We start from the raw sequence: 13327 nt of genomic DNA, 5'->3' as shown, positions 1-13327 counted from the left end.
ATCAAAATAATTTACCTGATCAGAATTTTCACAATACATATAAACAACGCATTTGTCATGTTTATAACACACGTTTTTTTTTTTGCTTTATGCTACACAAAGTGAGGACATCAACAGGATAATCGTGTCCGTGGAATTAAATAGCTGATCAATTCAACCCATATTCAAGCGCTTGGATCCTGGCCCCGCCCACACAGGTGGCTCTGCTGGAGCTCCACCCTCGCAGGACTGGGGGCCCCTCCCCTAAATTAAATCTCGAGACCGGAAACGCACAGTTCCGGGCGCGTGCTGGCCTGAAGTACAGTAGAGGCCTGTTAGGAAACGTTAGTGATACATTATTGTCATATCAGTCCCCCATGACAATAACTTACTTCAAATTTCCTTTTAACTTTGCTCATTAGCAACCCAAAGGTTTGCCTGTACTGATCAAACAAACCGCTTTATGTTGTAATTGTGCAACAACTGAGCAAAATGTGCTTGTGCGCGAGGTCACTTCAACGCTCAATTTGAATGTACCGGATCTTTCTTCTTGACTAAACTTTACGGTGTTTGTGTTGGTTACTGACCTTCTCACTGCGCCAAACCACGACCACTTCGTTTACACGGACAGGAAAATAGTTGATGCACAGGCATAGGTTTGTTTACATTATCCATCACGCGCTGTAGTACGTTGCCGCGAGAAAGAAATCGCGATCGAAACACGGCAACACGCACGTGCTGGGTGTCGCACTTAAGAACTACAAACAAAACGTATTTTCAATGACGAAAACACTTTCAGAGCACAAGAAAGTTTCATATTTTTTATTCGGGGATCACTTTACAGAGGTGGAAATAGCATATTCTTACAATACAGAATGATATATAGTAAACAGTAGATGTATGTAGAGGAAATAATGATCTCCCATTCTTTGTTCGTTAACCCCTGACATAAAGTGGATCACCGGTGTCAAACTGCTTACATGTCTTTTGCAAGAGGAGTGCTTGTATAATTTAAAGATGACATTCAACTTTCTCCTGGAATATTAGTACAACACTCCATATTTTCAATGGACACTTCCAAACCAGCAGTCGTTGATGATCACCATAAGTGCCTCAATCCTTCATTGTAATACAGGTGTAAAGATTTATGCATCGTTCTTGTGGTGTAGTAAACTTCATACACAACAAAAGTCCTTTTTTTAAAAAGTTTTAAGTTGGGTTTTTTTCTGCTTAATACTTGATGTTTGCTAAAAATATAAAACTAGAAATTCACATTCCCATTGCAATCTCCCAATGTGCTACTGTAGCTTGTAGATTGTTCTGACACATTCACTTCATTTCATAAAAAAATATGGCAAACTCTGGTGCATTTCACAGGTTTTCCTCTAGGAATGGAGGCGGATATGATGAAGCTTCCAGTGAGCACCAATTATGTATAAAATCTATAAATATAAGCTAGGTTTGATGAGAAGAGTCAGCAGCAAAATCACTCCTTCCGACAATCAAACCCTACAACAACAGAAGTCCTGGTGCATCACAGTGCGTCCCGGTGCTTGTTTGTCTTTTGTTCCATCTGCATGTAGATTAAGCCTTCATCATAGTACATTTCGATCCACAACGCAGAACTTGTTCATGTGTATTCTGATTTGCGGATGTAGTTGGAAGGCACGTAACCTTGTTGGCCGTCTGCCTCCCCGAGCCACCAGTCACTGTTCCCATTCATGTCTTGAAATTCCAGTATCCGCAGCCGCTGATTAGCCGAGATGCTCAGCTCGTTGGAACAACGAGCTTTGAAGGAGTAAAGCGCATAGTAAATCTAAAGGGAGACAAATAAAACCAAAAGCAACATTAGCAGATTGCTCTGGTAGACACAGTTCAGCTAATTTCATTAGGTTGAATGTTTAATGCAGCCAAACAGAATCTCACCTGATTGCTGTCTAATTCACTCTCGCCTTCTTCCGCCTCTGGCTCGATGTACTCGTCTCGGCTGTACACAGGCCTCCCCTTGCCCCCACTGTTCTCTCTGTTTCTCCACTGGTGTGAGCTGTTCTTCTCCGCCTGTCCATACCGCTGCGACCCGCCGCTCCCGTGCGAAGCCTCCTGCGGGTCCAACATCTCCTTCCGGCTGCTCGGGCTTGCGTGACTCCCGTCATACGTGTCTCTGTGAGCAGCTGTGTGCTCGGCGTTTCTATGACTGGAAGAGTTTCTGTGTGTCCGATCTTGAAATTCTTTGTGGTTTCGTGGGGAGGATTTTACGGAGCTCAGACTGGCGTCAGCGTTGGGTACATCCCTTGGATGACTCCGATGCGATGAGGCCGAGTCCAGTGAGGGGTGTGGGGAAGAGTGGCTTGGAGGCTGTGATGTGGAAAAACTGACTGTAGCCGTGTCCTGGTTGAAGGTGAGGGTGCTGTTGCTGTTTTGGCGGGAGAACACGGGTGAGGAGCCTCCGTATCCAGACTCATTGGAAGATTGGCTCTCAATAGACACGTCTGACTGACTTCTGCGCGGGTTGTAGGATTTGAGGAAGGAACTGTATACAAACCCCTGAGCGACTGAAAAACAAAAGATGTGGAAACAGCTGAAAAAAAGTGACCATTTGGAAGAAATATATATTTAATTACAGACAGCCTACCTCCATTATCAATCAGCCAACGGCTGTTGCTGCCCATAGGGTCCTGCTGCTTAATTACACCCACAAGGTCCCCCTCTTGGATGGAGACATCCAGGTCCTGAGCTGCATTGAAGTTTCTTTCTGCCTGGAAGAGTTTCTCAGGACCGTACCGTACCAGGAGTTCTGCTCTGTGCTCGTCTGTCTGCACGGCGCAGTTTGGCTGAAAAGACCCAGAAGAAGGTTTGTGGTTGGATCATCTTATTGTGATTAAACATGATAAAAGCTGTCTGAAATTTCAACTCACAGGTCCAGCCAATTGTTTTTTAGAGGTCTGCTTCTCCAAAGTCTTCTTCTCAAAGGGCTTCTTAGTGGAGGTGGTCGGAGGCAGGGTCTCCGGGAAGAAGCTGAAGCCCTGCAGAAGCTGAAGTATCCTCTTGTATTCGTCCTGGAACTGTGCGATCAAGTTGCCCCCTTTCCCAGCTTTGGTAGAAAACTACGCATGCAAAAATAAAGTTCACAGTTACACAACTAGAAGCATCTGGAAAAGTTTGAATGCATCCTGAATCCTTTCACCACCTGCAGGAGAGGCTTCAGCTCTCCAAGTGTTGTCTTCATGAAGTCCTTCTGAGCCTGGGCGAAAGCCCTCACGCAGCCGGTCAGCAGCTCCTCTGCGGTGGCGTGGAACTTGGGAAGCTCATCCAGTAGTTGGGCGTTGAGAGCCTCGTAGTTGTTCCGTGCAACCTGCAGCTCGTCCTGAATGCGGCGGTCTTTGAGGCGGTCGGCGCGCTCCTTGCAGTTGTCGTAGTCCAGCAGTTTGTCGAAGCGCTTTTGGATGAGTTTGTGCGGCCCAGCGAACATGAGCAGCAGCTGGGTGAGCGGGTTGATGACCAAGACCTCTGTGCGCTCTTTCTACTCAGGGAAGAAAGGAAGAGGGTTGAGAGACAGCGGGAGGTGGTTGGACCTGATTCCGAAAGTGGTTTAATCTGGATTAATGTGAGACTCAGAGACGGAAGAGGACTTACAAACTGTGTGAACTGTTTGTCGCTGATGCAGCGGTGAGCTCTTTGGAAGCGCTCAGGATCGAGGACACTGCGCTCCGTGTAGATGTCACAGAAACTGATAGCTGCCAGGACTTTTACAGACACTGATTCCTGAGGGCAGTGATGTTATTAGTGTCATATAACAGAGAAAAATACATGATATGTTAATACAATATGATCAATATTGCGTTAAAGAAAAACTAAACATTTAACGTCCATTCTAGTCCAACTAACAGTGACTAGGATGTAAAAGATTTATGTGTCAAGTTTGCTTTTAAAAAGAAAATCTGGAATTTAAGTGCTTAATGCTTCAAATACGTGACTTAAAAAGCTGTTAAAATGTTACCCTGATGTGCTGCAGATACAAGGAAATGTCCCGGATAAAAGACTTAATGAGTCTCTCCTGCAGCCTGAAGTTTTTCTCAGCCTCATCAAAAGCTTCATCCTTGATCTGAAAACCACAGAGATGTCAGTCAGGGAGTTTTCCTGGCATTTCTCAGGAGATCTTAGCTGTAACCAGTGAGCTACCTGTGGAGAAATTCCAGTCAGGTGTTTGAGGTGGCTGCTGACTCTGTTGGATTTTTTGATAATGGAGTGCATGCTTAGTTTGGAGATCTTTTCAATGAACGTGTCCTCATCGCCTTTCCTGTACTTCACCACTATGAACAGCAGAGGGAGTACAAGTCATACACACACAAGTCAATTGCTCTCATTGGATGTTGGTATTCTTTTTTCTTTTCTTTACCAAGGTCTTTTCTGCGCTTGTACTCGTTGATGTTTACGTTGATCTCTTTGACGGCTTGCAGAGCCTTGGTCAGCTCGGGCCGGTCGGGGTGGATCTCCGGGGTGGCTCCCAGGAGCTCCATCAGCAGAAGAGGGTAACGCATCACCCTCTGAACAGGCTTGATTAAGAAAGAGCCAAGGTTGATGTAGTTTGTTTTCCCCCTGGGAGAGGGACAGACAAAGGCCTCTGATAAGAACTGGGGAGAAACACGCACCTGGGTAGAAACACGCACCATTTATTGTTGTTGCATGCCACTTATATTGTGTATATTGTATTATCTATTTATATGTATCATCTCATAAGGTATACAACAATGCATACTGAATGACACATCAAAGTAGGCAAAAAGCGCAAAAACAAAACACAATTATTTGCTTAAATTAAATGCAACCTAGAGGACAAAGTTGTTATGGAAATGCAAAAAATTTAGAATTTTATTAATGAACAGTTTCATCACATTATATCAAGGTAGAAATAATGAGAATTGTATTACTTATTATTTGATTAGAGCAAATTGAAAGGCCGAAATGTGAGCTAATTATAGGGCTATATAAAATGTTAAACTATCTGTTGCCTAGATGTTCCTGTGAAGTACATTTGCTAATTTTGTCCAGTAGGTGGCAGTCAAAGCATTTCCCAGGTCAACAGTATGAAGAGAGATTTATGGATATCTGGAGGAATTTCTCTTCACAACAGCACACAGCTTTCACACACAAACGCACCACCACCATAGAAATGCACACAGAAATGACAACATAGTCGGACAAAGCAAGGAAACAGAAACGGGAACATTTCTGATATTCCAGGTAATCACACGCATATTCACATGCAAAATCATTTCCAGCAGAGTTAGTCAGCAAAGAAACATGCGGTAATTCTCATGCTGGAAACCATTTCAGAGACTTACCACTCCCGATAAATGGCCCTGTTGAAAGGAAGGATGAAAAGACACAACAAAAACAGGATTTATAAATGTAGACTTGATACAAGTTAAACTTTTCTCACAACTCCAAAATTTAGCACCGACTTTTGCCTCTGAGCCAGAAATAATCCCAAGAATCTCACTTCATTTTTGCAAGCCTCAATAAAACAAGCTTCTGTGTTGTTTTGGGTTTGTTTTACGTCTTCCTACAGAGCCCTGAAGAGGTTGTAAAGCTTTGCATGACCTTTTTAAAAGTGAATAGGTGGAAGCAGACCAGTTTTACTTGAGACTGGTTTCCTTAAACAAGCAAGTCATTTTAATGTAAACAAGCTACCGGTAGTCATTTTTTTAATGTAAATTTTTAAAGTTGGGCTTGTTAATGACAAGGAAGGGAGGATTTGGCCATCTTTACAAAAAGCTTCCTGTGTGACGAAGCCTCGTCTATCTTTAGGTTAGTTATTATATTTCAGAGCTGTGGTGACACCAGACCAGTGAAACCAGGTCAGCTGCATTCTTTAAAATCTCCAAATTACGAAACACAGGAAAACTAGAGGATGTAGAAGAGCCAAGTAACAAAGTGGGAGATGTGTTTTCAAAAGAATGATCACCTTTTAAAATTCACCTGGCTTCTCTATCATGCCTCATTCTTGTCTCAGAGGTCAAAGTCTGCTGAGCAGAGCTGATGATAAATTCATTCTATTAATGGAAAACCTGTCGCACACCTGAACTCCACAACAACATTTGAAACACTCCGTACACCGTGATGACAGAAAAACGGACCTCTTCACATTATTTCTCCCCTGTCAACCTTCACTTGTGCGTTTAATTCATTTCTGCTTGTCACCGCCTTTAGTTGTGAACTCTAACACACTCATGTTGCCACAGACCTGTGCTGGAATCAATAATGAAACAAAAACTGTGTTTTTCCTTCCAGGCAGTGTTTGCTGTGGTGACTCACCTCAGCCTCTCCAGGCACTGCAACACGTGCCGCTGGATGGTTTCGTCTTTTTCGTAACCCTCCAGCAGAGAGATGGCATCGTTGTGGTTCTGGCAGTAGATCTTGTACACCTCTTCTAGCTCAGCTTTGAAGTCCAGGAAGACCTTTCCTGAGAGGACGAGGATTCAAAAAGATAGGTCAGGGGCTCAAATGTCATCAAAACACAAACTGCCAGCTTTGTGCAGACAATTAGCAGGGATATTTGGGTGACTTCAACACGCTGGGGTACACTGTTATTATGGGAGTAATAAGTTTGTTTACTTTGTGATTTTATCCACTAGGGGGCGCGGTTTTTACTCCACCTGACCGAAGTTGATCAGGTGACTGTTAATGGTTGACAAAGTAAATAATGTACAAAGTACAACACAGGATGGACTAAGTGTTAGAATCAGGTCATAAAATAAGCATTTTTCAAAAGCCAGTTGCTAACCAATGTAATCCGTTTCCTGAAGGGCATCAAACAGGCGTTGTGACAGGTCAATCACAGAGCTGATGTTTCCAAACAGCCCTTCAAAGTCCACATTCTTCAGCTGAAGGAAAGTCAGACAAGATTCGGTTACATTAAAAAAAAAATCAGTTAAGTGACACACAGGAAGACCAAAAGAGGATACAGCTGCACAGTATTTGATGTTTTCTAAATATAAAACACAAAAGGATTGGTTCCGCATTCTGCCTTAAAGGAACATCTTAATGCAGGTCTTCCTGTAAGGTTTTTCGCAATATCAACAATGTGTGAAGATTCTGAAGTGATTCCAGTTCCAAGAGGTAATTAAGCACCTGGACAGCATGTTCGCTGTTATTACTGCTGCTTTCTAATTAAAATAATCCTACATCTAAACCGACTGCCTTCAGCTCCTTAACCAAACAAATAAACAATTCTAAACACCTTCAGACAGTTTGTTACATCTTCATGTTTTCACCTGTCTCTTCTGCAGTGGCTCGATGATCTCTTCCACACACATCTGCAAGTCCTTGATGTAGTCTTTTTCCGTCTGCAGCAGCTCCTCGACGACCTTTGACCTCTTCTCCAGCATTCTCTGCTCCGGATCCTCGGTGCCTGCGCCAGCAGAGGGGCACGAGTCCGAGGCTGCTGTGGCATCCAGAGGCTTGGGTTGAGACGAGAGGAGGGTCATCTCTGCACAAGACAGGAGGGAAAAAAAGATGAAAATGCTTTCGCTCAGAGTTTAAATTTATAGACAAATCCCCTGATGAAGATGAAAAAATGGCCTATTCCAGTGGTGGCAAAGAGGAAAATGTTCCCATGTCACCATTCAGTGTATCCATACATGCCCACGGCCCCCTACCCAATCTGCCTTTTACTCCTCTCCTCGTCTGACTAAATTTTGATCAAAGTCTCTGTGAACCCTGCCAGCAGGATGATCCCTGGGGATGCCTGGGACGGGAGGGAGAGCCTGGTTCATGGGTCGCTGCTTTTCCTGAATGGACCTAAAACTGGAGTGGACTCAGGCTCTTTGTGTGTGGCAACAATGTCCCGTGACACTGACCACGGACCTACAGGCTCTCAGGGAGCAGATATTCATAAAAGGCTGCAGGAAGAGCGCTTACAGCAATGACACTAGTTGCATATCAGTTAGTATCTTTTGATGAAACTCGGATATTACTTTATCTAAAATCATAAATCTGCAGAAGCAAAAGATTTGCAAGAGGGGAGTAAAGGAGCAAAATCCTTAACACACAAAAACTGCCATCTTCTTTATTGGTGCCATCAGATCAATGAAAATGTATTATAATGAATGTTCTGCTACACAAGACTTCAGGTTTTATTTAAAAATAATCCTGTAGCATTAAACATGTGTTTCTGTGAGACTCTGAGTGTTTGATTTGCATGCAGCCTGCCTTTTGTCTCCTTCACTGACCCCTTCCTTCTCCTCTGCCTGGCTCTTCACATGACCTGGCTAAAGCTCGACTCAAAGGAGCTTTTCTCTTCACTTGTGCCACGTATCAAACACACACACGCACTCACTCCTTGCACCGTCTGCTACTGCAGCTCAGCCAACATTGGCCCATTTCCCCCCTGATGACAAAACAGTCTGTTAACGGGTTTTAAAAGTCATGCAGCAACTAAATACAAAAGAGGCAGAAAACAAAAGACTCCAAACCTAATTGGAATCAATCGGCTTATTCCCACGTTTGATCCTGCACACACACACACACACACACACACACACACACACACACAGACACACACAACCACATCATGTGCTCCACTTCACAGGCTTAAATACTCAACTATTCCCACCGCATCCAACCTGTAAACTTGCCTGTGCACATTTTGACCCACTTTTCTGGAGTTCCAATGAAGAAATGACGAGGGGACGGGGGGCACAGTGAAAGAAAAGAGGCGCTACAGTAGCCTGTAGTCAACACACATTTTGTTACTTGCCTGGCTATTTCTCAACATATATCAACATAGGTGCCTACAAGTTGTGTATCAGCCAGTACAAGGAATCAGATGCCTTTCATTCAGCACCTTCGATGAATCGCCTTGAATGATACTCACTCGGTGTTTGTTGCAACACACACCTGTCACACCCATGACCCAAGACTGGATGCCAACAAACACACTAATCACCTGCAGCAACCTGTTGCTCCAAACCTTATTCTGCCAGAGTATCCACCCCGCCTACTCCAGGATTTTCACGTCTCGCTCAGCTGATAACACATTTTTAAAAAAAATGTTTTTGTTGTTTTCATTTACCGTCGTCTTCTGAGAATGTTTTAGATTGAAAACGTGCGACTGTGACAGGTGAAAACGCGTCGGTGTCGTGTCCTGATTCAACAGGAACATTATCTACATTTAAAGGGTGTTTTGACAATTGCAGTACAGAAAAAGTCCAGACGATGTCCGGTGAGGAACATCTCTGCAGGGGGCCGTTTGGGCAACTAGAAAAACAAGGGTTAATACCAATTTCATTCAAATATTGACCTGGTTACACTTAGAGCATAGAGAGTGTAGAACATGGAACAAAGGGAGTTTCTTTATTGTCTTTTTAATTATATGAGGTCAGACACTACTGGGGCTCGTTCACAGCAAAACACGGATAATTAGTTAAAAGTAGACTAAATGTGCTGGATCTTTCTGATCTGCTAAACACAGTTATGGCCTAAACCTCTAATGTTTAAGACTTTTTGTTGAATGCTTTTGGCAGTTCAGAACCACACAAAAAGCAACAGCTAAATCTAAAGGTAACACATTCTTTGCTGCCCCCCCAAAAAAAGTACATTGTATTTTTAGCTAAAAATCCCTTGAAAAAATAGTTTTGGGTTGGAAGCCCTGTTGGTATGAAGTTGTTATTGTCTTTAGGTTGTGATTCTATGTTATTACATTATACTACACTACATTTTTGACATTTGAAGTAAAAAAATAATCAAGAAAAAACACAACACTGATCAAAAATACACCCTGATCAACAGGCAGAATCCATAGTGTGCTCAAAAGCAAGTTTGGCGGCCTCATCACCATCCACTACATTTGGGAATTCACTCAGCAAAGAAGTCTGACTCAGACGAAAATCATTCAAAATGGTTTCAAGAACTACAGCTGCTCTTGGTTGCTAAAATGCTAAAATTAAACACTGAGGTCTTTCTATGAGGAATTTAAGCCCTGCAGATAGAAATTATGGGACACTGACAAATGGGGGTGTAAGTAATAGTGATATAAAATGACAAAAACCATTAACACATCTTTTACACTACAGTCACCAATGACAGATTAGGGGCTGTGACAAGGATGATTTAGTAAAACACGTTGAACAAAACAATACAAATTAGACCCTCCTTCCCTCCTGCCACAAAAACCCATCCGAACTCAATGCATTTGAATTCAGTGATGCATGCGAGGAACTGTAATTCCACCACCCTTTAGAAAAAGACAGCAAAAACATGCCCACCTGCTCCAAACTTTGTTCCAACAACTTCAAATCACCACAACCCCTCCCTCACACACCCACAGGTTTAGGCAACGTCCATTCTCTGATAGTCCATTGTCAATCAAAAGCAACTCCTGAGCCTTGCAGAGGACGTGCATCTCAATGCACAAGCCCCATTTCAGACCTCCAATTACCATGAAAAAGGAAGAGAACCTACTATCATCAAACACATTTACACACACGAGGAGGGATGGCAGAGAATAAAACATGGACTTCTCTGTCTTGTTCTGGGACATCTATTATGGGAATCGGCCCAGTTCTGTAATGAATCCTTGCCATGTTTCACAGCATGCCAACAGCTAATAGGGCCCCTCCTCTGACAGGCTAAGTTCTATCAGAATTAATGACGCCTGGATTTATTCATTTTCAAATCTTCCCACGTTAGCTTGCACTTAAAACTGCTTAAAGACTTTCATAAATAACAAAAGATCAATGTTTGAGACTACCCCATAAATGCAATTGCAATATATCTGCATTAGGGATCAAGACTCAGCATGCTAAATATTAAAGTTTGCAGTGTTTAAAGGGAACATGCTGAGGTCAGACACAATCAACTCCACTGTGTGTGTTCACAGCAGAATGCTCGGTAGCCTTGGCAACATGAACGGTCAGGGGGGGGCCTCCTCATATCAAGCCAAGTTTCAGAGAGCAGGGAGTGGTTTAGCCGACATGATCACAGGGGAAACTGTGGAAGTATTCAAGTACTTAAAAGTGAATGTGAACAGTTTCCCAGACTTGCATTTATAGCGGACCACTGTATTTATCCAATAACCTACATTCAAGATCAATTTTTAAAACATACAGTCGGTGTAAACGCTACCTTTTTTTCTCCACACTTTATAATTAGAAAAATATTTGAAATATGCATCTCTGTACAAAACGATCCACTATGGTTGTTTATGACAACACAGCGCATCTTTTGTCTAGATTTTCATCTAACGATTGCACGGTATATTAAAAAAAGAAAAGAAAAAAAAGGAAAAAGCAGTTTACCTAGTGAAATACCATCAGGTTTTATCTCTGTGTCAAAGGTCAAATTCCTGTCCCTGATAGAATGTCATAGCAACCTCGCTGCAGGATCTTGTGGAACTCCAGGTAATTACATCCTCCATTCGACTCCCTCATATAACAAAAGCAGGTTGCAAACCTATACATATAGCACAATCATGCATGCAGCATCCACACTCCAATTAACAAGTTAACTGAGCTTCTGTCGCATATCTGACCAAGACCATAACGACCATCCTTGCAACATCTCGCTTTGTCTCAGCTCTATGAAGAGCAGCGGTCAATTTAGTCAAGAGACCATCAGTTTTACATATGTGCACAAAGAATGCTGAGAGACACCCAAACGCTGAAGTGACTTCATTCAACATCCCCACTATTTTGTAATTCAGGGACATTTAAGCAGAGCACAAAGGTTCTACTGTGTCCCACAGGTCCTTTTGCGATACAGGCCTATTTTTATTCAAAACTAAAAAGTAAAATGACTTTTGTGTTCCCGTCTCTGCAGGAAAATTGTTTTTAGTGCATTGGGAGTGTGAGAACTGGGTCTGAGAGGAACAATCCTGGCACAATATGAGTGTTTCCAACTGTTAGACAAGTACAGGCAAAGTTGTACTTGAGCAATTGGTGAAACGTTCCCACAGGATAATAATAAAGGAACAGAAAATGCTCTGTTCACCTTGTGGCATGGGTAACAAAGAAAAATACAGGGAAACACTCGAAATACCTGTTAAAATGGCATAAATCACTAACAAAAGCATAATTTTACCATAAAACAGGAGCTGAAATCAGATTATCAGGTGGCTATTCTTGAAAGAAAATGAACATTAAATCCAATTTCAAACCAAAAAAAAAAAAAATCTGAATAAAGGTACACAGAAAATACAATTTAGTTTGGAACCAAATAGAGCGGTGCTCATCTGAAACTGATTTTGTTCATGAGTGAGCGGACCAGAAAGGCTGTTAAAAATACTTTATGTGATTAACAATTAACTGTCCTCGATAGGCATTCCTGTCTGCCTGAAGGTTTGGACTAAATACAGCAAATCACTTGCAAATTAAACTCCATTTAAACCATTTAAAAAGCGTCTGAAAATTACTTTTGCTAATAGTTTGGGTAAAGCAACCATCATCATGTGATCTGATGGCAAAGGCCATCGTGTCAGAGCACAGGTGTCTCTCGTTTCCCACACTTCTGCCTAAAAAGGGGCAGATAAGATCTGGCAGTGCTATGCAGGTACCAGGAACACGATCCATCCCAGAACTGAGACACACAGAAATGTGAACAATGATGTCAGGTGGATCTGGATTTCAAAACAAAAGTTATCTACACTTTATAGGGAGGGTGGTCAATAAATCTAAAAACTGTAGGAGTAACCACCAATGACTCATGCATTACCTAAATAGTGAGCCAACTGTGCTTTATTGCCTGTCAGCAGGGAGATAAGTTTCTCTAGAGCCGTGAAGTTGATGATCTTGTCCAAAGATTTCCTGTCTAACTCTTCAATACCTCACCCTCACTGCCCACCAATGGCAGCAACTCTTCAAGGATTACAGATTACAACAGAGCATATGCTGCCAGATCATTGCTAGATGACGGCACTTTACTCACACAGATGGCCAAACGCTGTCCATTAAACAGGGGCCATCATTTATAGAAGTAAGTATAGAAAAGAAAAGGTTGGTTTTTAGCATACAGGCCAGTTCAAAAGGGTCAAGGATGGCATTGCCAACAGAGATGAACAGCTTAAATTTCCAACTTGTCCTTGAAATATAATAGCTACATCAATGTCATATTGATTGATAGTAGCTGGAGAGTACTCGCTATGGATTTTTCCCCCTCGTCGGACCAAGGAAGAGGTTTAATATCTAAGATTGGATTAAGGAGAACAAGGCTGAGGCTTTCTAAAACAAAGGCTGTGGCAGAAAGCCCCGGCCGTCACCTCAATGTCCCTGAATCACAGCATAAACCCAATAAGCACTGTGCCAATACGGTGTAATATTTTTAGCCCTGCAATCTAATGATTTAGTCAGGCCAG

The 13327-nt window shown here is 42.5% G+C and overlaps 1 protein-coding gene across 2 annotated transcripts in view; it reads right to left on the bottom strand.

Moving 5' to 3' along the window:
• Positions 1 to 786: 786 nt before the first annotated feature.
• The window catches only part of dnmbp (dynamin binding protein), a 32338-nt gene continuing 19797 nt past the window's right edge, over positions 787 to 13327 (bottom strand). For both annotated transcript variants that reach the window (XM_057034363.1, XM_057034371.1), the window contains 13 exons: positions 7254 to 7468; positions 6764 to 6863; positions 6295 to 6442; positions 5322 to 5339; positions 4376 to 4575; positions 4159 to 4289; positions 3977 to 4081; positions 3613 to 3741; positions 3167 to 3499; positions 2895 to 3083; positions 2612 to 2810; positions 1906 to 2531; positions 787 to 1795 (listed from right to left, as the gene is read on the bottom strand). In XM_057034363.1, the coding sequence (XP_056890343.1) occupies positions 1610 to 1795; positions 1906 to 2531; positions 2612 to 2810; positions 2895 to 3083; positions 3167 to 3499; positions 3613 to 3741; positions 3977 to 4081; positions 4159 to 4289; positions 4376 to 4575; positions 5322 to 5339; positions 6295 to 6442; positions 6764 to 6863; positions 7254 to 7468 (2579 nt within the window). In that variant the 3' untranslated portion in view covers positions 787 to 1609. The remainder of the gene's footprint in view (positions 1796 to 1905; positions 2532 to 2611; positions 2811 to 2894; positions 3084 to 3166; positions 3500 to 3612; positions 3742 to 3976; positions 4082 to 4158; positions 4290 to 4375; positions 4576 to 5321; positions 5340 to 6294; positions 6443 to 6763; positions 6864 to 7253; positions 7469 to 13327) is intronic.

The sequence above is a fragment of the Takifugu flavidus genome, chromosome 1 (assembly GCF_003711565.1).
Source record: "Takifugu flavidus isolate HTHZ2018 chromosome 1, ASM371156v2, whole genome shotgun sequence".
NCBI classification, from domain to species: domain Eukaryota; kingdom Metazoa; phylum Chordata; class Actinopteri; order Tetraodontiformes; family Tetraodontidae; genus Takifugu; species Takifugu flavidus.
The sequence above is the reverse complement of the archived record's forward strand: the minus strand, read 5'-3'. Positions and strand labels throughout refer to the sequence as shown.